The sequence below is a fragment of the Lygodium microphyllum genome, chromosome 22, assembly GCF_053477565.2.
Source record: "Lygodium microphyllum isolate KBCC chromosome 22, Lygodium_microphyllum_v1.1.10, whole genome shotgun sequence".
NCBI lineage: Eukaryota > Viridiplantae > Streptophyta > Polypodiopsida > Schizaeales > Lygodiaceae > Lygodium > Lygodium microphyllum.
In genome coordinates, this window is record NC_141156.1 from 104,386,110 (window position 1) to 104,413,665 (window position 27,556).

General features: G+C 45.1%; 1 protein-coding gene across 7 annotated transcripts in view; it reads left to right on the forward strand.

Moving 5' to 3' along the window:
* The window catches only part of LOC148017461 (uncharacterized), a 182,471-nt gene that overhangs the window by 10,489 nt on the left and 144,426 nt on the right, over positions 1-27,556 (forward strand). For all 7 annotated transcript variants that reach the window (XM_087662460.1, XM_087662459.1, XM_087662461.1 and 4 more), the window contains 3 exons: positions 43-261; positions 353-497; positions 590-693. In XM_087662460.1, the coding sequence (XP_087518586.1) occupies positions 43-261; positions 353-497; positions 590-693 (468 nt within the window). The remainder of the gene's footprint in view (positions 1-42; positions 262-352; positions 498-589; positions 694-27,556) is intronic.

Sequence of the window (27,556 nt, forward strand, 5' to 3'; positions counted from 1 at the left end):
TTTTGCAATGGTTGCAATTTGATACTCTATGAATTCCTTTAGGCTTGGATGGCTCATAAGGTTGGAAGACTACGTGCCAAGGCACTGAAGTACACTGATTCACGAGTCCATTTGACAGGAGAAATCCTGAATGGTATAAGAGTAATTAAATACGCTGGTTGGATCACTCCTTTTCTAGGCCGCATTACCAAGTTGCGGCAAAATGAGTTGCACATCATCAGAAAGGCTTCATTTTTCCGAGCTTCAGCTTCCAGTTTAAGGGTGAGGAATCCTTGCATATTCTGATAACTTCTTGTTTCAACCATCAAGAGGGCACAAGTGGTTCTACTTCTTTCGATTTCTCTTCTTTCAGGACTCAGCTACCCTATTTGCTTCTTTGGTGACTTTTGGTACATATTTTGCTCTGAATGGAGGTCGTTTTGTGCCTCCAAGTCAGGCATTTACTATTTTGGCTTTATTCAATGTACTTGCACGAATTTTTGCTGTTACTCCTCTAGGTACAGTTTTATTATGTTTTTCTTTCCAACTGCACTTTAGGTTATTCCCATCCAGTGTGTATTTTGTTAAATATACAGTTTGATGTTTTCAGGATTTCAGTATGCTGGAGAAGCAATAATTGCAGTTAGGCGACTCCAAAAGCTTTTGAATCAGGACGAAGCAGATGATCTAAGCTCGCAACATGGTTCTGAAAAAGTATATCGTGTAGTTTTCAGATTTTGTTTGTTTGTTGTATGTGTTTTGTCTGATCTTCTTCAAATCTTTCTTGTTTTGTTTTGTGAAGGTTATTATATATTTGTTTCTTCTATATTGTTATAGCTTGAAATTCCATTACAGGGCTAACATTGTGCTTTGTCGTGAGATAATTTGTCCTAAGGGTACTTGGGACAATAGAAATTTTATTTTCTTTGTAAAAAAGGACAAAAAGTATCGATTTGTATAAATGATCTTCTAGCAAGCAAATGAAAACGTAGAGAAAACTAAAGCCAAGTAGACGGCTATGAAAGCAGCCTAAGTTGCCACATGCTATTAGCAGAACGCATCTCATGAAAGAGGCACAAGTGAAGTGGAGTACATAATATCTAGCCATGGAATAATGATTTCTGGAGGGAGAACACCAATAAAAACCATAGAATGCACTCACAACAAAATCCTTGTCTCGACCAATATGACCATGGATGCCTGTAGCTGAATCAAAAGTAAAAGGACTTCGCATCCACAAGATATATCAAAGGCCAGTCATGCAGAAAGTGAAAGAGAGAAATGTTCTGGCTGCACATATGGTGGCATTTTACCAAATACCGAAGAATGACTGGTGGTATGCTTAAGTGTCATAAATATCTGCCTCAGAAAATAAAGATCCACACCTGCCCTAGCCATTGGGCAGGAAATAAAAAGATGAGGGGAAGTCTCATCACATGGTATGCAAAAAACACATTTTCCTTGAAAAATTGTGTGGCGTTGCCAATATATCAAGTGTAGGACGTTCCCTTATCAGAACCCTCCAAAAAAAAAAACTTTACCTTGGTGGGGAATATTTGACTTCTATAGTTGAACCAATTGGTCTTGCTAGTAAGCTTTGACATCTCCACATGAACAAATGTTGTTGCCCTATTTAGTCACCCATCTCTTATCCTCTAGCATTTTGTGATAAACATCATTAGTAGAGTGTTTCAAAGAATCCTCAAGATGCATGACAGAAAATCTAACCATGCTGAATCCTCAAAGTCCTTGCAGAAACTAGTTCCTCCAATCTCATCCACATCAATCTGTAACTCCTAGGAAACTAAAAGCACTAACAGATACGATGACTTGGAATAAAAACATTTTGCATTTCCCTCCAACTAAATCTTGCCATCTTATCAAATGTAATGCACAATAGCTCCTTTTCTAGTCAATCAAACAATCTAGAAGAGATGAAAACCTTAGTGTGGATAGAATTTGTAGCCTACCTAGACTCGGGAGGATACCAAAAAGTGAAAGATAAGATCTGCTGCAATGAAGTGGGAGAATAAAAAAGAATGTGGATTTTTAAATGCTTACATTTAATTTAGGGTTAGGATGCGTCACCATGATGCACGAATTCGTTATTTCCATGGCAATGGAATTCCTTCAAATATCTACCTAAGGTTTTACTCCACATGTAAAACTTGCAGCAGCGCCATTATAAAGCTATCATGTGACACTTAACATCTAATGAAGAAGGCCCTTAGTGCATGTGAGATTTGTGCTCCAGAATGTTAAGAAATACCCTAATGTAGAAACACAAATAAAAGTGTGCCACAAAGCATAAACTCAATGCAGAACATAGTTAGGGAAAGAGGGAATGGATATTGAATAGACAATGCTCATGTATCAAACAAACCGTGCATGGAATGAATATTGAATCTTGAACTTTCATGTCTCAAGAACCAAGATAGAGGAAGTGAGTGTGACAGTGTGCCATACTCTTGACGGATCCCGAATTGCAGCATGGCAGCCTCCAAGATATCGGACAGCAGAAAACACAAGAAAGGATGATGCCTGATTAGTGTGGGATAGGTAAAGAAGAGAGAAAACCAGCAAATGCAGTTGCTAATGATGACATGGCAGACTGATGGCAACAAAATGCAGGTTTGATGATGACATGGCAGGCTGATGGCAGCAAAAAATGGAGGTATGATGATGTGGCCATCTGTACTTCAGCAGGTTGTCACCTGTAGATGATGTGGTTCATCAGTAAATGCAATAGAAATCGATGTAGACTGCATGATGGAGACTGCAAACAGGTGTCAGATAGATGTAGACAATGTTGGGCAGCTTCGGATGAGCTGTCCTCCACAAATGGGGTGTGGGCAACAAAGCTAGATTACCTAAAACTTGCAAAAACGAGATTAAGGCTGAATGGAGGGTAGTATTTCTATTTATAGAAAGTTTCGGGTCCTCAATAGTCTAGAATATCTCTGTGTTTCAACTCTCTTGAATTGCTCTCACTTTTAGGTTTTTTAAATAAGCATTTTGGGGCTGTTCAAGAGGCTACTTTGCATATAATGCACGTTCTATCTCAACACCCCCTCTTAGGCCCAAAAATTGAGCTAGAAAGGCATGCCAACCCAAATTTTGTTTGTTTTTATTTTCACCCCAGGGTGTCCCATCCCAAAGCAACCAGGGCATCGAACAAAGGGTGCAAGTCAACTGCCCAATGGCCTACTAAGACTATAGAGGTGATGGTTACCTTACCAAGGGAGTCTAAGTGGTCACCCAAGAGAGGCTAGGGCATTAGACAAATGGTGCATGTCAGCCTACCCAATGGCCTATCAAGAACTGCAAAGGTGGATGGAACCACAATGAACTTTTTATTTTTTATTTTGAGAGTGTTTGGTTAGAAAATATGGGTTGTAGTTGATAAAGTAATGGATGATAGATTAACAAAAATAAAAATAGACAGACCCAAGGCCTTCACAAAGCAAGCAAGCTAACATTGCCATTACTGGGTGTTGATTGCGAAGGAATGGGTGAAGGATGGATGAAGCAAATATGGTGGGTATGTGGAGAGGAAAAATAGATGTGCGGATAGCAAGCATAAATGAGCTAAGCAAGAAAGGGAGACTGCCTCAGATATTGCCATGTGTAATGCCACGAATATGATGGATCCAAAATTGACCATTCAAAAGACCAAAAAGGGATAAATGCACACAGATGCATGCTTACAAGAATAGAATGCCAAGATGGGGTAATGCAAGGGAAATGCAATAATGGCGTATTCAAGCAAAGTGCAATGCAAATGGTGCCACTAGACAATGCCCTCACAAGGGAATTGTTTACTTATTCAATGCCCTTTTACAATCACATCATCCTAATAGTGTGGATGAGAATACAAGAGTACAAAAGATCAAATGTTTGAATCAAAGAATATAAAACCATCCTATCACCACCAAGAGAAGAAACCTGTCCCCTCTTAAAATGGAAGGGAAAGCCAGAGGGCTGCACCCTCTCCCTATCATTGAAGAAGTAGAAGATGTTGTATCCAAGTTGATCTTGGGTAGAATATATTGCAATATTGGTCGATTAATCACTTTGGTCAATATATCTGCATAGTTGTTGGATGATGGCACAAACTCTAGACAGATAATACCTAGCTCAACCTGCTCTTTGGTGAAGTGGAAGTGGACTCCCACACGTTGCGTTCGTGGTGTGATGATTGGTTTGCTTGCAAGGGCAATGGCACTTTGGTTGTTGTAGCAGACAATGATAGAAGAGTCACATGGAAAATAAAGCACTGCAAGTAGACTCCTCAGGTAGATGGTCTTAGTGATACTGTTGAACAATGCTCTACACTCAACCTTGGCCATCGAAGTGTTAGAAGTGGTGTAGCAATGGAAGCATAGATATAAGCTGTAATAAACTACTAAACATAAGACAAAAGAAAAGAAAGAGATAACACAATATAGATGAGAACTTAGATATATGTTCGGGAAATGGAATCCATATACCAAGACATGAGACAATACAGAGACAATGTGAGTCACCGGCTGTGGAGGCTATGGCACCTGCTTCCTCTCTCCAAGAACTGTCAAGTGATGAATGAATAAGTGGAGGAGGGAGCTAGACAATATATAGGACATATAAATGCCCAAAATATGACTAGTCGCCAGCATTAAATGCTGATTGACTGATTGCAAATAATGCCTAAACCATAATAAACAATGGCAAATAAAATGCCTAAAATATCTCTATGCCCAGCCTGCTGTACCACAAGTATAGACTCAACCATGAACCGACTAATCTGCTAACACCCTCTCTCAGATCATGGGTGATCTAATACAATACAATATACAATGATAATGTCGCATCATAGTACACACAACAATGTCCACCAGAGTAGAACCATGGATACCCAAGTAGTGGGTGCGCAAGCCACCACCAAGGTGCCTTGGAGAAAACTTGATGTCGATGTCGATTGTACTAGCTTCTAAAGATAGAGAAGATCATAGTAGCTCTCAATGTTTGTCAACAATGCCTCTGATGTAGCATATGTGACCATCCTGTCACCAATGCGCAGTGCATAAATGACCATGGATTCCCCGTCTTTGGCCAGATCGCCAAAGTGTCCCCTCATGTGAGCTCCAAACGAAAGCCACTCGCTCTCTGTCAAATAACCAGCCCATCATGAGCGTGGATGTCAATCCTAGCTCCAGGATTTGTACCTGCCAAACTTTGGTCGATGCGTCAGGGATGTCCTTCTTTGGATCTTGTGCATCTGTATAGAAATATAGATGAGGTGCGGTTGCCCCATCTCACCACCCTCTCACATTCCCTCTCTGGCACTGGGAAGTCGTGAGGGATGACCTCATCACCACCACTAGAAAGCAGTTGAGGAAGGGGCCACTAAGCCCTTTCCACGAACGGAAGAAGAGGATCCCTTCTGCGTCTGGGACTTCACCTTGGCCGGAGGATTGAAATCGAAATCTGAGGCAGATGAGGACTCGTTGGAGGAGTCCGTATCCCTCTTCGTCTTCTACTCCTTTTTCTTTCTGGAAGCCGCTAACTCTGTGCAGTCCTTCTGTAAATGACCTTTCTTGCCACAATGGTAACATTGGGCCTTCGACTTCTTTGTCTTTAAACCCCTCTCTGAAGCTGCAAAAGCATCATTGGAATCTCCATGTAGTGTATCATCAGTGGAGGTGCACAAAGGAGCTATCTGTAGGGGATTTAGAAAAGAAGTAGAGAAAAGAAAGGATTTGGAGAGGGAACATAGCCAAACCACGAGCATAGGCTGCCAAAAAAGAAGAGTTCACATAGTGTATAACTCAAAATCTGATCAAAAGAAGTCAAAATTTGCTGCACAAAGTCAAAAAATTAGTTCAAATTTGCCAGAAATAACAAAAACGGCCTGTTCAGCCAGTCACCCAGCATGATGATGAAAACACAGGCAGCAGGAGGTGTTGGACAGTAGGCGATGGCAAATCTGCAGAAAATGCAAGTCAAACAGGTTGCCTGTATGGAGCAGCAGCCGCCTGATCAGCAAGGGTGAAAACAGTCCAAAAATCAGCAAGAAAACACAACAGGAGCACAAATCTTGAAATTTGATACCATGTTAGAAGTGGTGCAGCAATGGAAGCATAGACATAAGCTGTAATAAACTGCTGAACACAAGACAAAAGAAAAGAAAGAGATAACACAATACAGATGAGAACTCAGATGTATGCTTGGGAAATGGAATCCATATACCAAGATATGAGACAGTACAGATACAATGTGAATCACCGGTTGTGGAGGCTTTGGCACTCGCTTCCTCTCTCCAAGAACTGTCAAGTGATGAATGAATAAGTGGAGGAGGGAGGCAAACAATATATAGGACAAATAAATGCCTAAAATGTGACTGGTCGGCCAGCCGACTAGTTGCAAATAATGCCTAAACCATAATAAACAATGGCAAATAAAATGCCTAAAATGTCTCTGTGCCCAGCTTGCTGTATCACAAGTACAGACTCAACAATGAACTGACTAATTTGCTAACAGGAAGCCGCCACCATCTCTTGTTTACGACTTGACCAAGAAATGAGAGCTATGCTCAAGGTAAAGAGGTAGCTACCGTGGGAACCCGGGTGTCAGGATCTCTTGTTCAATCTGAATCAATGTATTCCTACAAACATAAACTAGAGCTATATGTCAAACCATAAGCATAGGTACACTGAACATATCTCAAAACATGCAAACAAGCAATCCAATGTGATATGCGAAGTGCAATGAAATACTAACTAAGCAGTTAGACTAAGTAAGCTAAATTTGGCCTAGTATGAATCAACTAGAGATGTTTCTCTCCTACAGATCTATAGGTGTGCTCGTCAAAGGGTTGTTCTAGGGTATCTTTTGACAAGTGGACAGTGGGATCAAGTAGTGACAGGCCGTGTCTGATCTGAGCCAATAATCAACAAATCATATACATAAAGTAGGATATAGTTGACCCCCATTGAAGTGATACATATATATAAGTTCGGGTCATAAGGGGTAGAATGGTATCTGCGAGTTTGAAGGAACTCATCCATCCTTTGGAACCAAGACCATAGTGCATTCTTCAACCCATAAAAAGCTTTTTGCAAGCAAAAGATCTTATATTTCTAGTTAGCAGAAGAAACCCAGAGGGCTGCTCCACATAGACTTACTTCTTCAAATAACCGTTCAAAAAGGTACTTTTGATATCCATTTGATAGATCATCCAACCATGGTGAGCGGCTCTAGTGCAACTAACAAATGAAAAGATGTCATCCGCACAGTAGAAGCAAAGGTCTTTTCATAGTCAATGCCTTGCTTAAGTTGAAATCCTTACACTACAAGGCGACCCTTGTATTTGTCTAAAGTTCCATTAGCTTTTAGCTTTGTTTGAAAATTCCACTTCGTCCTGATGACTTTCTTGTGACTTTGACGGTCCACCAAGGTCTAAGTCTCATTTCGATCAATACTCTCAAGGTCTTTCTCCATGGCCTTGTTCCTCGGGGGTGCTAAAGAGCCTCCTGCCAACTATCCAGCTCAGATTGCGCTATATAATTAGCTGTAAATAGCGATGTAAGTGAGGTGTGAGGGAAAAGTTGGATAGATCTTCCAGGGCCCTCTAGAGTGGAAGCGGATGGAAGGATCCTCGAATCCTACATGGTTTTGTGGTACCAACAAGATAATGGGTCTCACAAAGGGGGCTTGGGAGCTCAAGAATTTGTGGATAGGCACCCTATGGAGGATTGTTTGGCCACTAGCTCTTTCAAGATTGAATTGTTGGTAGTATCCAAGCTAATTTTGTGGGATGGGAAGCAAGAGGCTTGCCCTAAATTTAAGCGCATGGCATGACTAGGCTTACCTTCAGTTTCTGATGCCATTCTCACCGCGGGTTGGTGTCTTTCCGTATAGCCAGGAGGCTTTTTTGCATCCCTTGAGGTTATAGGGACTTGTGGGACCACCTTTTGATGACATTGCAGCCTAGGGAGCCCTTCCTTACCCTCGTTCCTGATTTGACCCTAGTAGGATTGGGACCTTGTAGGTCAACTCTAGTTGGAAAAGGCTTCAACTAATCAAGCATACCATCTTATGATTAAGGACCACCATTGGCTAGTCACTAAGGCCAAAACTCTCTAGGATGTGCACAAATCTCTCCGTTGGTAGAAAGTGACTATGATGGAGGGTTGGTGCAATGAGACGCCGTACAAAAGCAAAGTCTTTTTTTGCAAATAAAATGTGGCTGATTATATTACTCAAAGAAGGTATATCGCCATCTGGGGCTGCTTGCTTGCATCACGAAAAACAAGTCTTGGCCGCCCCAGGTATGCATGAAGTGACCATGGAGCTCTTGACGAGCCTTGGACTCACCTTGCACCTGATCCCAACGGCCGCGGAGGGAGTGGATGATGGAGGTCGAGAGATTTGCTAGGGTTGCTTGTGCTGAAAGTTTCTCTCCGCCGAAAGTCTCCTAACACCGTGCCTTCTAGATATGCCATCCAGTAAGACTTGCTATGATCTCCCATACCTCAGAGCGGTCTGCTATGGGCTCCAGTACGTGGCGGATGGGTAGAGCCTCCAAACCGACCACTGCGCACGACCCTGCCTCAATGATGAATATCGTGTCATGCATCCCGGCCTCATACAGAAGGTGACGGCCCTGACTGATTGCCTGCCAGCAGAAAGCTCCCCATGAGATACATCCAAGGCTGGGTGCTATACGGCGAAGAATGCGGCATGCTCCTCTCCACATGAGCTACGCCTCCTCACATGAGCAAAGGCAGTGCTTTGGGGTTTCTAGAGGCTGCTGTGTGCAACACTTACAACCTCCCTCCTTCGGCATCTGGGCAAGCCAACTTCCCACTGCCAAGCCTCCATGTGCCACCAGCCATAAGAAATACGATACCCTCTTGGCCTCCAGCTATCCCATAGGTGGCGCCAGAAGCTCCGTCGGAACGGCTTCGTGATGCTGTGCTCCGCCCAGTGCCTGCTACGTTACGGCGCCCAATCCATATCCTCTTGCATCAGTACGTGTCTACCAATCTTGGCAGTGTACTCTAGGAACCTCGGTGGCTTCATGGCGACTGCAGTGGTCGGCCATAGCCACTTGTTGGGGTATTTCACTTATGCCTCACTTACGCCTACGCTCACATAGGAGTGTCGGTGATCAGTAGGACACTAGGGCACTTTTTACTCTCGATAGGAGAGGTTTTTTCCCCAGACTTATAGTCTTATTTTCGTATGTGCTTATGTTACACACTTATGGGCATTTACCGTGTTTGGGTGTGAACACCCCCTACAACCCTAAGGTTTAAGGGTTGTACTTTGTACTTTCAGCTTACACTCTTTCAGTCTATTGTATTGGGCGTAGTGCTTCACTCTGTTCTTCACTCTCATACTGTCTACTGCACTTTCAGCTGCACATCGATCCTCTCCCCCTCTCACATTTGGTATTAGAGCTCAGCTCCTGTCTGCAGTGTGCAGTCCCGACCGCACTTGTGCCCCTGTACCTGCCTGTTCGTGCTCCTGTTGTACTTGCCCTGCTCCTGCACTGACGCTGCTCTTGCAGCTGCCGCCTCCTCAGGCACTGCCAGTCCCTGCGCGTGCCACCTCCCTGCGCGTGCCACCTGTACCTGCACGCGCCCTGTACCTGCGCGTGCTGACGCTGCTCCTGCAGACGTCGCCAGTCATGTGCGCGCCATCTGCGCCTGTCCTGTGCGCGCCACCAGCACCTGTCCCAGGTGCGCCATCGGTTGTTCTTGCATGTGCCGCCACCGCCTCAGGATCTGTGCCCGCCATCAGCCAGCTGGAGTCAACCTGCAGAGGAGGTAATTTTTTTCCTTTTTTCCAGATCACAGCTGGATACAGGAGTCTACACAGCATTGAGACACGTGTCTGTGTCTAGGACACATTGGATGCAAATTTCGGCGTACATTTGCCAGAAATTTTTGGGGATTTTGCTGATACAGTGTTGCTGAACACTGTTTGCACCTTGGACTGCGTGCATTACAGACAGTTTTGAAAGAGTGCATCTCTGCACACTAATTGCAGAAATTTATTTGCTGCAATTTCTGGAAATTTTCAGATTTCCAGCTTTTCCTGCTTCGACATTGCTCTTTTGCCTTGTTGGTGATTGATAATCATGGCAAATCAGGGAGGAGATGTCTTTACCTATGTATCCAAGGAGGACAGATTGGATGGTAATAACTATTCACTGTGGTCTTTCATGATGAAGAATGTACTAGTGGCAAAGAATCTTTGGGAGTATGTCAGTGGAGAAGAAACTAGACCTGGAGTTGTGGCTCCAGTTACTCCTCCTCTAGGAGGATGTGCACAACGGGCACATCAGTCTGCTCCACCTCAGCCACTTCCTCCAAGAACTGCAGCTCAAAAAGCATGGGATACACGGGATGCACAAGCTTTGTCGATAATTGCTTTGGTAGTTCAGTGGCCCATCATTCCTCACATTCGTTCAGCAGCTTCTTCACGAGAAGCTTGGCAAACTTTGGAGCAGATGTTTGTAGGTAAAAATGAGACTCGTATCTCTTTCTTAAAGAAAGAGCTAGAGACATTGAAAATGAATGAAGGTGATCCTATTCAGAATCACTTGAATAAAATTCAGGACTTGCAAGAGCAGATCATGAATATTGATGAGTTCTATTCGGATGCACAGATGATATCCACCACTTTGCATTACCTCCTTCGTACTTGGCTTTTCATACGGCCTTGAACCTCACCATGAGGATTTCCATGCAGCCAATTACTTTTATTCAGTTAGTCAGTTTGCTTCTAGAGAAGGAGCAAACAAGACGGAATAGTGGTGTGGATGCTACAGACTCTGAGTAGGCCTTTATAACTAGGCAGAAGGGCAAAAACAGCCAAGTGAAAAATGCTCCGCAGAGTTTTGGTACTTTTGGCACTTCACAGACAAGTTAGAAACAAGGAAGCACGCAAGCCAAAAAGGGTAAATGCCATTATTGCAAGAAGCGAGGCCATTACATCACTGAGTGTAGAAAACGCATTGCCAAAGAGAAGAAGGAGTCAGGAATGTCTGTTTCTGATGCTCCTTCCACTGCTAGTGAGTCCGCGTCTTTTGTTGTAGACATGGACTATTGTTTTTACACATGCAGTTATGACACCTCTTGGGCTGATAGAGCATTTAGCTCTATTGAAGTTGCAAATACTTGGTTTTTTAACAGTGGTGCTTCTCGGCATATTACATCTCGCAGAGTTTTATTTGCTTTTGTTGGTGCAACTCCAATTGGCAAGTCTGTACAATGTGCCAACAATGTATCATACCCTGTTCGAGGTATTGGGGAGATTATGCTCACAGCCATTGATGACTCTATTCTCCGTCTTCAGGATGCTTTGTTTGTGCCCGGTATAAAGAAGAATTTGCTCTCTATTTCTTCTTTGGCATGTTGTGGATTACAGGTCACATTTGATGATGACAGATACATGGTTAGAGATAAAGAACACATGACTTTGGTCTTGACAGGCACTTCATGTCATGGGTTATACGAGTTGGATGCTCTTTTAGTTGATCAGTCTGTGTATTTGACATCCACTCTTACTCCTGCTATGACACAGGCAGAGTTATGGTATGCTCGTATGGGGCATGTGAACTTTGGTAGCTTGATGCTTTTACAACGTACACAGATGTTGGATGGATTACCTCCACTAGAGAGACCTCCTGAGCACTTGTGCGAAGGATGTATTTCGGGGAAAATGCATCGTTTTTCGTTTCCCCGAGATGTTGCTTTTAGAGCAACATCCAGATTACAATTAGTGCATTTAGATGTATGTGGGCCTATGCAGACAAAGTCATTAGGAGAATGTTACTATTTTGTGACTTTTATTGATGACTTTACTCGTTTTTGTTGGGTCTACAGTTTGGTGAAAGTCAGAAGTGTATGATACATTCTTGGCTTTTGTTGCACTTGTTGAAAACCAGTTTGGTTGTAAACTTAAGACTCTTCGTTCGGACCGAGGGGGGGAATACATGTCCTCTATGCTGAATTCTTTTTTGAAGCAAAAGGGCATTGTCCATCAGTACGGTACTGCTTATACTCCACAGCAGAATGGGGTGGCAGAGAGGAAGAGTCGGTCACTCATGGAGATGGCCCAGATGTATGTTGAAGGCAAAGAGCTTGCCTCACAGTTTTTGGATGGAAGCTGTCATGTGTGCTTGCCATGTTTTGAGCAGATGCCCTACCAAAGCCTTAAAAAACATTACACCTTTTGAGGCTTGGCACAGCCGGAAACCTTCTGTTGGACACTTTCATACCTTTGGGTGCCTTGCATATGCACATATTCCACAGGTACTCAGAAAAAAGTTGGATAACAAGGTTGTTAAGTGCATTTTTACGGGATATAGCAGTGAGAGCAAAGGCTACAGACTCTATGATCCTGTTTCTAAAAAGGTTTTTGTCAGTAGGGATGTACTTTTTGATGAAAAATCAGAATTATCCCTGGCTGGATTAGACACATATCAGGCTGCCCGTGATGTATTTGAAGGGCTGCTGCCCATTACATTTGGTGATTCAGCTGGAGTTTCAGCAAGTGAACTCAATGTTCAGCCAGCTGCTCCTTTGGAAAATGCAGTAAATCAGCCATTGGTTGATCTGAATATTCAGCAAAGTGTTGAAACTGAAATTCAACAAGAGCTTAAACACAGTCAGGAAACAAGACAAATGTCTAGATGGTATTTACAGACTATGAATGATAGTCATTTGGATGCACCCTTGGCTGGTCGTACTAGAAGGCAAGCTCGTACGCATGATACTGCACATACCATGGAGTTTGTTATGGCAACAAGCACCCTTGATGATGAGGAGCCTGAATGTTTTGAGGATGCACAACATAGTGTGCATTGGATGGCAGCAATGCAAGCTGAATTGGATTCTATTACTAAGAATCAAACTTGGGATTTGGTGTCTTTGCCATTTGGGAAGAAAGCCATTGGAACAAAATGGGTCTACAAGCTAAAAAGGAATGCAAATGGATCCATTGACAAATACAAGGCAAGACTTGTAGCTAAAGGTTATGCACAGAAGAAAGGCATTGACTATGAGGAGACATTTGCTCCTACTTCCCGCATGACGACCATCAGGTCTATGGTTGCTTTGGCTGCTCATTATGGATGGACAGTGCATTAGTTGGATATTAAAACTGCATTTTTACATGGGAAACTTCATGAGGAAGTATATGTACAGCAACCCATTGGTTTTGCAGTTGAAGGCTCAGAACACTTGGTTTGCAAGCTGAAAAAAGCATTATATGGGTTGAAATAAGCTCCTAGAGCTTGGTATGCAAAAATAGATGCTTTCTTGCTTAGTCAAGGGTTCATAAATAGCTCATCTGAGTCTACCCTTTATGTATGTAAAGAGGGGGGATCCATACTGATCATTTGTCTTTATGTTGATGATCTCTTGCTTACTGGAACACATGCTGATTAGATTTCAGCATTCAAACAAAATTTGCAGCAAACTTTTGACATGTCTGACTTGGGTTCTTTGCATTATTACTTGGGCATTCAGTTCATACATGATGCTAGAGGTATTGGGTTATCACAGTCAAGATACATTGGTAAACTTCTTGAGAAGTTTGGCTTACAGGATTGCAAGCCAGTCTATACACCAATGGAACCTGGACTAAAATTGTCATTACATGATGATAGTGATTTGTTTGATATACACACATATGCTTCAGCAGTTGGATGTCTTATCTACTTATGCAACACTAGGCTAGACATATAGTTTGCAGTTTCAGTCTTGAGCAGATATATGCATCAGCCACGCATGTCACATTGGCAAGCTGTCAAGCGTGTTTTCCGTTACTTGCAGGGTACTAGATCTTCTGGATTGCTTTATGCCAAGGGGGGACCACTGCAGTTACATTCTTATAGTGACTCTGATTGGGCTGGTGATTGTGATTCATGTCACTCCACTAGTGGCAATTGTTTCTTTCTTGGCTCATCTTGCATTTCTCGGCTTAGCAAGAAACAATCCACTGTTGCCACATCGTTATGTGAAGCTGAATACAAGGCAGCTTTCACTACCACAGTTGAATGCGTATGGATTAGACGCTTACTAGCTGATCTGGATGTATCTGTTACGGAGCCTACTCCCTTGTTCACTGACAGTCAGAGTGCCATTGCAGTGGCACGGAACCCAGTGTTTCATGCACACACAAAACACATTGAGATACATTATCACTTTGTCAGAGAGAGGCTACATGCAGGTGATATCAGCCTTGTCTATTGTCCTACCATCAGTAATGTGGCATACATCTTCACCAAAGCTCTTCCTTGTGACAAATTTGAAGCATTTCGCGATGCTTTAAATTTGATACCCTTTGGTGGCAGATGATCCTTGTACTCTTGATCACTCTTCACTCCAGGGGGGTTTGTTGGGGTATTTCACTTACGCCTCACTTACGTCTACGCTCACTTACGTCTGCATACAGTAATATCGGTATCAACACCCTTGCGAAGCTAGCTCCAGCTCCTCCTCGGTCTATGTAATCAGACACTTTATCTATGTATAGACCAAACAATGTGGGTGAAAGTGGACATCCTTGTTTCACTCCTATGGTAGTGTCAATCCTCTCGGATAGCCCCCTAAGTGCTCGTACATGACTTGTCACTGCCTCATATAATGCATAGACACCCCATCGTATACCCTATGGTACGCAAATGTCCTGAAATCTTTGCATGATGCATGTATGAGGCACTATATCGAAAGCTTTGTGAAAGTCTACAAAGCAACAATAGATCCTCTTGTGTCGGGCTCGACCCTCCTCAATAATGGCTCTAAGTGTGAGAATATGGTCCAATGTGGTATATCCTCGTCTAAAACCTGCATGTCCTTGTGCTCTCTTGCCTTGCATTTCAGCCCACTCATTGAGTTCATGCTCTAATATAGATCCATATATCTTGGCCAAAGTATGAACGATCATGATAGTCCTGTAGTTGCTAGGGATCAGGGATTCACCACTTTCAAATAGTGGAATTATGCATAGGGAGACCTTCACATACTGCTCTATTGAACATATATGCTAATATGGGTGCTAATATGTCACAAGCATGTGAGAAATGTTTTGCTACTAGTCCATCCTCATCCTCTGCCCTCCCATTTTGTAATCTATAAATTGCATCCCTAACCATTTTTCATGTGAAGAAAGAACACCGTGTTTGCCTACAAGCTTGTGGGGGCTGCATAGGTGGCTGTCTTGGTAGGTCATATAGTTGTCTCCCATAGTCAAGCCAAGCACCTGGTGATGTAATCTGTATGGGGGGCTGTCTTTCATGAAACATCTTCCATATGCTCTTGCTATCCCGCCCCAAAATTAGCCGATATATCTCTACTTCTGCTTTCGCTAAGTAGTCTCATTTCTTCTTCTGTACAAGGCATTTGAAGAACGCCTTTTCTTGGGGATGTGTCTGAGTGCCTAGCTCCATTTCTCTCTGTAAGCAAGCTCGGGTGACTCTACACTCATCATAATACTAGCTATTTTGGGGAACAGTAGATCGTGTGGGTCTACATCCGGGCAAGGTGTGTGGGAATGCATATGTGGCTGATCCATGTATGGCCTCTACTAAATCCCTTGTACATTCCTCCAACGATCTACTCAAGTCCAATGTATGTAAACTGGTCTGCAGAGAACCACTCTAGATGTGTGAGGTGTCTTCTCTGTAAAGTAGTATTTGGGATGTTTAGGGAGGCATGGTGTTTCATATTTCATATGTACACAAGAGAGCATGAATGTCAAAATAGCATGATTTGTTGCTATGCCAATTGGTCTCTTAGATATCTTAAAGTTTTTGATGTCTGGTATCAATGTTGGTGAGCCTATCAAGTAGTCCATAGTACTTGCCCCTCCTTTGTGATTCCAACATGTCAAATTGTCAGATCTTGGCCATTGTGGCAGACCATTAAAGATGGCTAGTCTATGTGCACTTCACAAAGTCAATAGGTGTGTCCCATAGGTACTCACTTCTTTATCTTGGGCTCTCCTGCGTAGGCCTATTTCATCTATGTTGATCTCTTTGAACATGGCATTATTGTGCATGTAAAAGTCACTCTGTCTATCTCTAGTGGATGCATTGAAATCTCCTACTAATAATATATCCCTAATGCTAGCATATCTCATGATATCCTCATGAAGTACATCAAAGGGAGATCCATCTCGTGTGGCATAGGTAGAATTTGTAGGAGGAAGGTAGCATATTGCGATGAATATATCCCGTGGTCTTCCTGCATTTATCCTAATCCATAAATATCGTGCATCATCATCTCTTTTCATTACTTGCACTATCCCTCTGAGGTCTTCTCAGTATAGTATGGCCACACCCCTAGAACCCCTAGTGCTTCTTGGTTTTCTAGCTGCTGGACGAAAAGCACTTTCCCACCTGTATCCCCACATGTCTAGGAGTCGGTTACCTTTACATTGGTGTGTTTCTGTGTACATTGCTATATCTATGTTTCAGAAGCTATCTTCAAAGTAACTAGCATCCAAGCGTAGGGCTCCATTACAATTCCATATTGACATCCAAAGTGTCTCATAGGCCTCGTACCATGATGAAGTCCTTTTGTCAGTGATGATGACTCGTCCATCCCTATAAACAGGCCACTTTCCTCTTTGCGAGCCTCCAATACCTTGGGAATGTGTTCTCTGCGATGCGCTATTTGCTGTGCTAGGGTAAGGTCCTCATCCAAATAAATCTTCTCACCGTTGAGGGCTCTCCTCTTGGAGAGGAAGGCCTTTTTTTTTCTCTATGTCCCCAAAGCGAAGAATTAGAGCCGTGGACTTAAGAGTCCTCTTTCCCCACTCTCCAAGCATTGACGATAGGTACGTCTGAAGCCTCAATTTTGTCAGCAAGTGTCTTAGCATCCTCTTGTGGGCTGCTCTTCTCCTTCCATCCTACTACCCGTACATGTAAAACCCTAGTCCGCTGTCTCTTAGCCTCTTCTTCCAAGGTAGCATTCATTACTTCATTCTTTTTTTCCAAGAAAAGAGAATTCTATTAATAACGCCTCAGAGAAAGTCCCCCTAAGGTAAATACAAAGTACAAGAAACTCTGTGAAGAGTAACTAAGTACATCATAGATACAATGGTTGTATAAACAACCAATCTGGTGGGCTAAAGTGCCAGATCATCTGAGGGGTAGTGTGAAAGAAGGTGTCTGAATCCCAAATCCTCAAGAAAGCCTCTCTTTTCTTTCTCATCCTCTCAGAGCTGCCTTGCAACCTCTCCCATCTCCCACGGAGAGTATGGACTATCTTTGTCCAAATCCTCGATAAAGACTCCCTAGTGGGTATATTCTGAAGATCAATGGCGTGGCTATATCTCGCAGTCCATATGTACCAAGCTATAGTGCTGGAAATCAGCTCCCATCTGTGGCAATGTCCCTGAGTCCACTGTGTCTGTGAGTAGTCTGGGATAGGGATTCCGCTCAGATGTTGTCCAATGATGAGAAAAGAAATGCTCCCCTGAGTGTCCTCATAGCCGCATGCTCGACCTCTGTCTGTGACCCAAGCTGCAGCCCCCCATGTCGCCACCATGGACTTTGTTGTACCATGAATACTATCCTAAGAGCTCTCCTCCAAATCTCTTGGGCTCTAGGACAGTCCCATAGGCAATGTCTCTGAGTCTCCTCTGGCTCACCACATCGCACGCAAGCCACTGGGTCCCTGCCATATCCAAGCCAAGTGCCAATTGCTAAACTCCTATGGGCTGGAAGCCATAGAAAGAGAGATATCTTCCTAGGCCTGAAGCTGTCATGTAGCCGCCTCCAAAAGTCGTATAGGAACTCATCTGAGATTCCCTCTCTATGCCAATGAGGGATGGCTGCAGGCTGTGCTCTAATCTTACTCATCTGTATCCTTCGTCCCAATCTAGTAGTGTAGTCAAAGAAGGGGATGTCGGATGGCCTATCAAGGAAGGGCTCCCTCGAAACCCACTCTCATGGATCCCACTGAAGTCTCTGCAGAGGCCGCCTCTGGTATGCCCAATATCTCCATCCATCTATAAGACAAGTGGTTGGGTCTGGGTCTATGTGCCATTTTCTTTGAGAGTGTGCCACTACTCTGATTCTCTGCCTGGAGCAGCCACTGAGTGTTGTAAGGTCAAGGTCCTCTCGTTGGAGGCGGCCATCCTCCTCAACTGTGAAAGTGAATGTCCTGTCTCTGCTAGATGCAATGATTGCTAGAAGGATATCCCCTCTAGAGAAAAGACCAATCCAAGTCTGAGAGGAAGCTGTTTCAGTTTGCCAATCTGGTGGAACCCCTTCCACCAAGCCTCAATCATAGCCCTGGCTCCCCTAAGACCATGTAATCTCTGCCTTTGGGTCTCATGTGGTAACTCCTGAAATGCAAACCACTCCCCCATTGATGTAGCAACGTGTAAAGAGAATCTCCCCCATGATAAGTGTGTCCGCTGCCCAATGGTGTGGCCTGACTCTGATCTCAAATAATGATTAAAGAGAAGAGGCTATCTCCTCTTCTCTTCAATAGTAGTCGGGGGGAGCTAGTGGAGCCCTGGAGATACAGATCTCCAAGCTCTAATAATGGCAGCTGCAAATCTGACCTCGAAGTTCTAATCTCTGGTGCTTACTCATTTGGTATGTTCCTGGAAACAAGTCCTCCAGAAGGCTGAGTGGCATCTAGCGGAGGATCGCTTAGCTACTAACTCTTTTCAATTGGAATTGTTGGCAGTCTCGCGTTTACTTTCATGGGAAGGTAAACATGAGCTTAGACCACAATTCAACCGGATGGCACGCTTGGGCTTGTCTTCAGTTGCGGATGCCACCCTTGCCAGTCGGAATGTGCTTATATCGTTTCGTACAACCAGGAGGCTCTTCAGGATCCCTCGTGGATACAAGCCTTTATGGGAACAGCTTTTGAGGGTGCTCCAGAGCCGACAGCCCTTTCTTGCCCTTGCTTCGGATCATCCTTGGCAGGATTGGGACCTACAAGGCCAGCTGACTTTAAGCAAAGCTTCTGCTAACCAAGTGTATCATCTTCTGATTAAAGATCATCAATGGCTAGTCACCAAAGCGAATGCTTTATGGGGATTGCGTAAATCCCGGTCATGGTGGAGGGCGACTATGATGGAGGGTTGGTTGAATTAGACACCCTTCAAATATAAAGTCTTTCTTTGGAGAGTGATGATTGGTGGTCTTCCGCTTGCTTCAACTCTTTCCAAGCGACGAATCTTCAATGGCAACTGTTTCTTTTGCACCACTACTGTGGAATCTGCCCGCCACCGATTTATTTCTTGCCCCATCGCTAAGAAAGTCTGGTTATTTTTGTCAGCTGTTTGGCAAGGGGTGGTTGGTTTCACCCTGCGCCCCTTTGATTGGGTTTTCGGGCAGCCCAAATACCCCACTCCGGCACAGCCACATATGAAGCTCATGTATCATTTTCTTCGATATTGGGGCTGTTGGCATAACTGGACTATTCGGAATGCTTTTCTTTTTGACTCTGCCTATAATGTTCAGCGGCATATTGCGAGGCTTAAGGGCCTCCTGTATTGGCAGTTAGATCTTCTCCAGCATTTTGATTTGCTCTCTAGGGAGAACTCACGTCCTTGGCATATGGCAATTTCCTTTGCGTCTTTGCCATGATGTTGTAACTTGTAGTATTTAGAACCTCTTCACATGATGGCTTAGATTGTCGTCATGTCTCTTGTAATCAAGTAATCTTGTATTTTTTTCGTAATTAATACAATTACCTTTTACGAAAAAAGAAAGAGAGAGAGAGAGAGAGAGAGAGAGAGAGAGAGAGAGAGAGAGAGAGAGAGAGAGAGAGAGAGAGAGAGGAGCGATGTCGGTCGATGGCGCCCTGTTGCCTGCGTGCCCCGTCGCGCCATCTGACTGTTCGACGCCTGCTGCCCGTCGCGCCTCGTCGTCGTCTGACTGCTGTCGTGTCCTGTCGTCTGCGAGCCTGTTGCCTGAGCGGCACGTTCTCTTTGCGCCCAGTCGCCTGCCTGCCCCGACGCCTGCGCGCCCCCTCGTCCACGAGCCAGGGTGCCCCGTCGCTACGCCGCCTAGTCCTGTCCGTGCCCTCGCCCTCGCCCGTCAGTTGTCTGTCCTGCGCGCGGGGACCCTTGCCGTCGCCCTTCAGTCACGTAGCCCCACGTCTCTTACGTCTCAGCCCTGCGCATCGCCCTGTTTCGTTCCGCCTTGTCTACTGCCTGTCCCGCTGAAACGTCTGCAGCCGCCCCGTCAACTTCACCTGTGCTGCTGTTCGAGGCTCCGCCTGCGTGTGCTCCTCCTTTCGTGCAGAGGCGCCCAGCTCCTGTAAAACCCTAAACCTGACCATCGTCAGAGAGGCAGCGTCCGGGATAGCGTGCCCCCTGCTCTGTACACAGAGAGAGAGAGAGAGAGGGAGAGAGAGAGAGCGGTCCTGATCTGCACTGTCGGTCAGTCCTTCTTCGAGATCAGCTCGTCATACACGATGGCTGGTTTGGATCTGGATTTCATAGACCAAACGGTGGCAACACTTGGCCCGGACTCTGATGCTGAGGAATCGGAGGATATGGTTCCGTGCACTGAAGAATTGCCCCTGGGTCCTGACATCCAGCCTGCGGGTAAACGTACCAAGCATACCCCGGAAGAGATAGGTGTTACTCCGGATCGTTCCTATTCGCAGGTGGCTTCGGATTCTGTGGACTCTCAGGAGGTGGACTGGGAGTATCTGTTGGAATTTGCCAACACTCTGCTTGGTGAATATGTTCAACATAATCAGGAAGCCTTCTCTGACTCTGCTCCAGACGATGTTTTGGAAGCTACCGTCGACCCAAAAACTGTCCTACGCTCCTTTTCGGTATTTTATGATCACGCGGTGATACTCTTCTTCACTGGTCGAATCCCGCTACTTTCCCGTATTCGCCAATGGCTGCAGAGTCTGCTACAAGGGGAAGGTGTTGAAGAGATTTTTGTTGGATCCCGGGGTTTTTTTGAGGTCCTCTTGAAAACAGAGACGCACCGTGCTGCTCTCCTGTCTAAACTGCCTTTGTTTTTTGATCGTCGGTTGGTTCATGTGGTTCCATGGCGCCCGATGGCAGATTTCCAGCGCCTCTTGCAACGTGAATGCCCTGTGTGGGTAGAAGTGGAAAATTGTCCGGCTGTTTATTGGCCGCTATTGAAGGATGCTATGGCCGCTGTGGGCACGGTTCTGGTCCCTCCCAGTCTCAGGGCTGTGAATCGCAACCGCTTGTGCATGTTATGGGATACTGCAAGGAAACGGGCTGCTTGGTTACGCCTTAATTGCTCTGGCATGCATCCGTTACACTTTCGTTTGAAATGGGGCAATTTTGCAGGCCATTACTTTTCCTGTGGACAGTTGGGGCACTTTATGGCTGAATGCCCCGAGCAACAACATGTTTCAGATGTGGCTCATGTTGCTCTGCCCATGGAAGATATGGTGTGTGATGCTCCGTCGCTGGATTCTATCCACCCGCCCCAAGTTCTGGCCAAAGGTAAACAACAGGTTTCGGGTCTGGATTCCCGTGCCATTGATTGGGTTGAAGTACGTGCCAGAAAAGGCAACAGGATTGGTACTGGCATGGAGAGTACTGTGCCTACTACCTCACAAGATTCCATGCGAACATATATGCGCAGGAAGGAAATGATGTCTTTCGAGCGCTCTGCTCCTGCTATGGTTTCTTCAGCTCCCCGTCATCAGCCCGCCAGGAAAATGTATTCGGATCGTCTAAAGGGTCCACCTGCACAGCTGGCTTTTGATACCAGAGGTAACGTCATTACTTTGTGGGACCGTCGTTACCCACGTTCCCACCGCAAGCAAGCAGATATGCGGTCTACTTCCAAATCTGGTCCTCAGAACTCTTTTGCGGTGTTGGCGGATTTCTTGGATGAGGGAGTCTTGGACATTCTCGCCGACAAAGTCAAATCGAGGCAAGCTGTGCCTCGTACCTGATTGTGTTTTGTATACACATGAAAATAGCCAGGTGGAATGTGCGAGGAATTTGTTCTCGCCACAAGCAACATGCCATGTGGACTGCATTGTATGAGAATCAATGGGATGTTCTGTGCGCTGTTGAGCACAAGAGTCACGGTGACGCCGGTAAAGTTGTGGATTGCCATGGCTTTCGTTTGTTCTATGCAGGAACACAGGCCATGCATTATTCGGGTGTGCTCATGATTCTACATGCCAAATATCAGCCTGTTCTTATTAAAAATGATGTTCATGGCCGCTTTTTGGTGGTTGAAATCTTATTCGAAGGGGAAATCCTCTAGTTGCTTGGCCTCTATGCTCCGAATGATTCGTTATCTCGCCGGGAGCTTTGGCAGACTTTGCAGACTTCCTTGTCACTTGGCAGACGGGGCTTCTTCATGGGGGATTTCAATATGTATGTTGATTCTTCCCAGTCTACATCGGAGCACTCGGTCATGGATGCGTCGGAAAGTCGTATGTGGCAAGAGTTGGCTCTTGCTGTTCTTAAGCAAGATCTTTGGTCCTGGCTACACCCGTCTTCTCCAGGCTTTACTTTCCATTCGGCCCAGTATGCCACAACATGGTCGCGGTTGGACCGTATATATATCATGCAGAATGATGATTTTCTGCTTGAGATGCTCGAAATAAAAGTGTTGCAGCAATATGTCTTGTCGACCATTTCCCTTTGCAGTTCGAGTTGCTTGCACAACCCATTGCCCCTTTCAAGCAATTTTTGGAGAGACTCCCTTTGCGTTTCAACTCGTCCTACTTAAAGCATACACTTTTTCAGGGCTATATGCAGCAATTGCTTGATAGATTCTTCTTGGACTTTTCCTCTCAGGGCACTGCGTCATTTGAAAGATTGCTCTCTAATGTGCAGCGGGTTGCTCGGCAATATGGGATCTATCATGCCTCTCTTTGTCGGCGCTGCCGACAGGCAGCGGAGGACCTGCTGCTTTTGGTTCGCTCCTTGCTGGTGGACACTCCGGATGATGCATTTCTGCTTGCACTGGCCATGCGGGTGGTCGATCTTATTAAAGAATTCCAGTTAAAATCGTATCAGCAGGCCAAATTGCAACATCTGACAAAGACTTTGCACGATAGTGCATGTCAGACCCATAAGTTCTTTCGAGCTCTCTATGCCTCTCCTGCTCGAGAGAATATGACCAGACTCGAGGATGCACAAGGCCACCTTATCCTGGATCCACAGACTATTGTGTATATGTGCAGGAATTATATCCGTGACCTTCTCGGTTCCGCTTCTCCACCTTCAGCCCAAATTACTCAGGCCCGTTCGGTTTTTTATGACCTGGTCCGCAATCAGCTTCCGCAGGACATGCAAGCTACTCTGGAGTCAGATATTGGTGAAGCAGAGGTTATGGATGTCTTGTTACACTTGCCCAAAGATAAAAGTCCGGGTTGGGACGGCCTCACCAATGAGTTTTTTGAAGCTTTCGCTACCCAACTGGCGAAACCATTGCAGGCTTTGTTTCAGCAGGTGTGGGAAACGGGGATCATCCCTTCCTCATGGAAACAAGGACTTATTAAACTGCTTCCAAAAGTTCCTTCGCCATCTAAGTTGACACAGTGGCGCCCCATTTCTTTGATGGGTTCAATGTACAAAATCTTTTCCAAAGTAATGGCGAATCGGCTCCATAAGCATCTCCCTGCCCTTGTGCACCCTCTTCAGTATGGTTTCATTAAGGGCCGAAATATTCTACACAATGTTTTGAATGCCAAATTGGCCATTGATTATGCCCGGCATTCTAATCAGGAGGTGGTACTGATTCAACTGGACTTGGAAAAGGCTTTTGACTATCTAGACTGGTCTTTCGTTGCTGACCTTATGTCTGCTATGGGCTTTGGTGCTCGGATGTCTCGTCTGATCTACACCATTAGTGCTGCGGCGTCTTCGCGAGTCATGCTGAACGGAGGTGTTACTGAGCCATTTGTCCTTGCCCGTTCTGTCAGACAGGGGTGCCCTTTGAGCCCTTTATTCTTTGCCCTTGCGACACATCCAGTTCTTTCCATGTTATCACATATTGCCGCCTCTTTTCAGTTGGCCGGACTGTCGCTTCCTACAAGACAACACTTCAGTAGCCAATCCCTGGCGGATGATACTTTTATGATTTTGCGTGCGGACAAGGATAACCTTCGAAAAGCATTGGATGTTTGGGGTCTCTTTGGTCAGGCGTCAGGCCTTCGTATGAATGCGCTCAAATCAGCCATTCTAAGCTGCACGGAGTCGGATTTGCAGTCCTTGGATTGGCAGGGTCTGGTTGTTCCTCGAAGTTCCATTGTCAGGCATCTTGGATACCCTTTGGGTGTTGATGTTCCCCCAAAGCAGCTTCTATAGTGGATTTCTCAGAAAATGGTGGCCAAGTTTATGTATTGGAAGTCTGAGGCCTGGCCTTTTCATGTTCGCCTCAAAGTAGCCCAGATAATTATGTTGCCAATGCTCACATATTTCTTGCCATTGTTGCCCTGGACTCCTAAGACTCTGAATGCTCTCACTCAGTCTATTCGCTTCATGCTATGGTAGAAGGACTCATTGCATGCAGGTATTTCCTGGATGTCGTGGTCACATGCGTGCACCCCCAAATGCATGGGTGGTGGAGCTATTTTAGATGCCCAAACTCACATGCAGGCACTCCGTTGGTCCCTTTTCTGCGCCATGTGCTCGGATTATCATCATCCGTGGGTCGCTATCGCCCGTTATTTCCTCGAGGGCCATGGGCTTCGGCATGGCAATACCCGTCTCCGGAGTTCTTGGTGGCACGTTCTTAATGCGGATTCGCGGTTTTCCAGTTCTTCTTCGTCGCTGCTTACTCATTTGGTGTGTTCCTGGAAACACGTTCTTCGAAAGGCTCAGTGGCACCCAACGGAGGATCGCCTGGCTACTAACTCTTTTCAATTGGAATTACTGGCAGTCTCGCGTTTACTTTCGTGGGAAGGTAAACATGAGCTTAGACCACAATTCAACAGGATGGCACGTTTGGGCCTGTCTTCAGTTGCGGATGCCACCCTTGCCAGTCGCAATGTGCTTATCTCGTTTCGTACTGTATCTCGTTTCGTACTGCTAGGAGGATTTTCCGGATCCCTCGTGGATATAGGCCTTGATGGGAACAGCTCGTGACGGTGCTCCAGAGCAAACAACCCTTTCTTGCTCTTGCTTTGGATCATCCCTGGTAAGATTGGGACCTACAAGGCCGGCTGCCTTTGAGCAAAGCTTCTGCTAATCGAGTGTATCATCTTCTGATTAAGGATAATCAATGGCTAGTTACTAAAGCGAATGCTTTATGGGGATTGCGTAAATCCCGCTCGTGGTGGAGGGTCACTGTGATGGAGGGCTGGGTCAACAAGACACCCTTTAAATACAAAGTCTTTCTTTGGAGAGTGATAATTGGGGGTCTTCTGCTTGCTTCGGCTCTTTCCAAGCGACAAATCTCCAATGGCACCTGTTTCTTTTGCACCACTACTATGGAATCAGCCCGCCACCGATTTATTTCCTGCCCCGTCGCTAAGAAAGTCTGGTTATTTTTGTCGGCCGTTTGGCGAGGGGTGGTTGGTATCACACTGCGCCCCTTTGATTGGGTTTTGGGCCAGCCCAAATACCCTACTCTCACATAGCCACATATGAAGCTCATGTAACACTTTCTTCGATACTGGGGCTGTTGGCATAACTGGACCATTCGGAATGCTTTTCTGTTTGACTCCGCCCATAATGTTCAGCGGCATATTGTGAGGCTTAAGGGCCTCTTGTATTGGCAGTTAGCTCTTCTCCATCGTTCTGATTTGCTCTCTACGGAGGACTTCCGTCCTTGGCATATGGCAATTTCCTCCGCATCCTTGCCATGAAATTGTAACTTGTAGTACTTAGCACCTCTTCACATGATGGCTTGGATTGTTGTCATCTATCTTGTAATCAAGTAATCTTGTATTTTTTTCGTAATTAATACAATTACCTTTTACGAAAAAAAAGAGAGAGAGAGAGAGAGAGAGGTTTTAGGGTATTCATTTCTCGGAATACAAAAAAAAAAGAGAGGTTTTAGGGTTTCGTTTTCATTTGTGCTGCTGTTTTAGGGTTTCGAATTACTGTATAGACCTATTTTTAGGGTTTCGAAATCAGTTGCAGAACTGTTCTAGGGTTTCGTTTTCATCTGTGCGTGACAGCAGCTCTGCTGACTCTGTTCACAGAAAGAAAGAAAGAAAGTTATATTAACGTCTTCTAAAGACCAAAACTGGCCTATGAGACAAACTGTGATATAACTGATGAGGTCCAGCTATCCAAAATAAAAGTGCTGAATGAAAAGCTAAAAACTGGAAACTGAAAAGGTGGTGCTGTGAGTGTGATAAGTGTCGTATATGTGTATGTGTGTATGTAGCTCTGGTACTCCAGATAATGGCTACAAAAGGGGAACAAATGTCGGTTGTGATAGGGGAACAACTGTCGGCTGTGATAAAGTGGTGCGATGTATATATGTAACAGATGCAGGGAGATATACTATCCTGGGATGTAGTAGCAGTCGTCGAAGTCGCTAATAGCAGGGAGAGAGAGAGAGAGAGAGAGAGAGAGAGAGAGAGAGAGAGAGAGAGGGCCTTGCAAATAGCGTCAGATCTCTTGTTAAAGTGGTGATACAACATGGCTGGTCTGGACATGGCCTTTATTGACCAAACAGTAGCAGCCCTAGGTCCGGATTTTGAAACAGAGGAACCATAGGATATGGTTCCTTGCACAGAGGAGATGCCACCTGGTCTTGATTTCCAGCCTGCGGGCAAACACACCAAGCATACTTCGGAAGATACAATTGATCATCAGGAACATTCTTATGCTCAGGTTGCTTTTGATTCTGTGGATTCTCAAGATGTTGACTGGGAGATTTGTTGGAGTTTGCCAACACTCTGCTTGGTGATTATGTTCAACATAATCATGAAGCGTTTCTGACTCTGAAACTGAAGATGTTCTGGAAGCCGCTGTGGACCCTAAAAATGTTATGTGCTCATTCTCAGTGCTGTTATACTCTTCTTTACTAGTAGGATCCCAGTGCTTTCTTATATTCGCTAGTGGCTGCAAAGTCTACTACAAGGGGAGTGTGTTGAAGATATTTTTATTGGGTCCCGAGGCTTTTATGAGGTGCTGTTAAAATCCGAGAAGCATCATGCCGATCTACTGATTAACCTGCCATTGTTCTTCGATCGCCGTTTGGTCCATATTGTGCCATGGAACCCAATGGCAGATTTTTCAGCACTTGCTTCAACATAATTGCCCGGTGTGGGTTGAAGTGGAAAACTGTCCGGCTGTCTATTGGCCACTGTTAAAGGATGCGATGGCCGTTGTGGGTGCTGTTTTGGTTCCCCCGAGCCTAAGGGCCACAAATCGTAACCGTTTGTGTATGTTATGGGACACTGCTCGGAAAAGGCCTGCTTGGTTACGTCTTAATTGCTCTGGCATGCATCCTTTGCACTTTCGTTTGAAATGGGGTAACTTTGGAGGCATTGTTTTTCGTGTGGAATATTGGGGAATTTTATGGCCGAATGTCCAGCGAAGCAACCGACTTCAGATGCTGAGCATGTTTTGCTTGCCATGGAAGATATGGTGCTTGATGCTCCATCGCAGGATGCGACCCAGCCAA